We start from the raw sequence: 775 nt of genomic DNA, 5'->3' as shown, positions 1-775 counted from the left end.
CCCCCCCCCGTGAGGATTGGTACTGTGTTCTCTGGGCTCCTCCTCCTGATGCAGTGCGGCGGTGTTCCTTGGCGCCTCGTGGTATACATTTTGGTGTGCGGTTGGGGGGTCACTAATCCCGCCTTCTTCTTTGCCCCCTCCCCCAGGATGCCTCATTTATTGCAGCATCACCTTCAGCTGACCTCGGCGTACACCCACTTCCTGTCCGCTAAGGACCGCTACGAGGTGACAACGTTCCCGCTGGGAATCGGAAGCACGGTGGATTACATCTTCTACTCCGCCGAGCCGGTTCCAACATGTAACACCAACAAGGGTGAGCACACGCCTAGAACACGCTATGTCTGCGCTGCCTTCCCTCCCTCGTCATACATGTTTTTGTCCCCGCCAGGTCTGCGCATCTTCCAGGACGGCCACCTGAAGCTGTTGGGGCGTCTATGCCTGCTGTCGGAGGACGACCTGTGGGCGGGGCAAGGACTCCCCAATCCCTTCTGCTGCTCCGACCATCTCTGCCTCCTGACGCGCTTCAGCCTGGACCTCTCCGCCCCATAACCGGAGGACATTTTTAATTTCAGCCCCGCCCCCAATCCCCATTATGGCCCGCCTCCCCTCCAGAGTCACGGATGTAAAATGTGTACATATGAAGGTTTGAGGGGAGACGTGTGAATAGTTGTAATAAATTTCTATATTCCGACCAATCAGCACGCAGACACGCGGCGGAGTCTTCACTTTATTAGGATTCCGTGTAAAAGTGGCGGGAGAAATAAATACGTGGAAG

General features: G+C 56.1%; 1 protein-coding gene across 1 annotated transcript in view; it reads left to right on the top strand.

The window, feature by feature from the left end:
- Window positions 1–584, top strand: part of LOC108803370 (protein angel homolog 1-like) — a 3,941-nt gene extending 3,357 nt beyond the window's left edge. Inside the window, exons 6-7 of the mRNA XM_018575218.1 lie at window positions 147–313; window positions 389–584. Coding sequence (XP_018430720.1) covers window positions 147–313; window positions 389–549 — 328 coding nt within the window. The 3' untranslated portion in view covers window positions 550–584. The remainder of the gene's footprint in view (window positions 1–146; window positions 314–388) is intronic.
- Window positions 585–775: the final 191 nt, after the last annotated feature.

The sequence above is a fragment of the Nanorana parkeri genome, unplaced genomic scaffold, assembly GCF_000935625.1.
Source record: "Nanorana parkeri isolate BGI_ZX_2015 unplaced genomic scaffold, ASM93562v1 scaffold3653, whole genome shotgun sequence".
Classification (NCBI taxonomy): Eukaryota; Metazoa; Chordata; class Amphibia; order Anura; family Dicroglossidae; genus Nanorana; species Nanorana parkeri.
The sequence above is the reverse complement of the archived record's forward strand: the minus strand, read 5'-3'. Positions and strand labels throughout refer to the sequence as shown.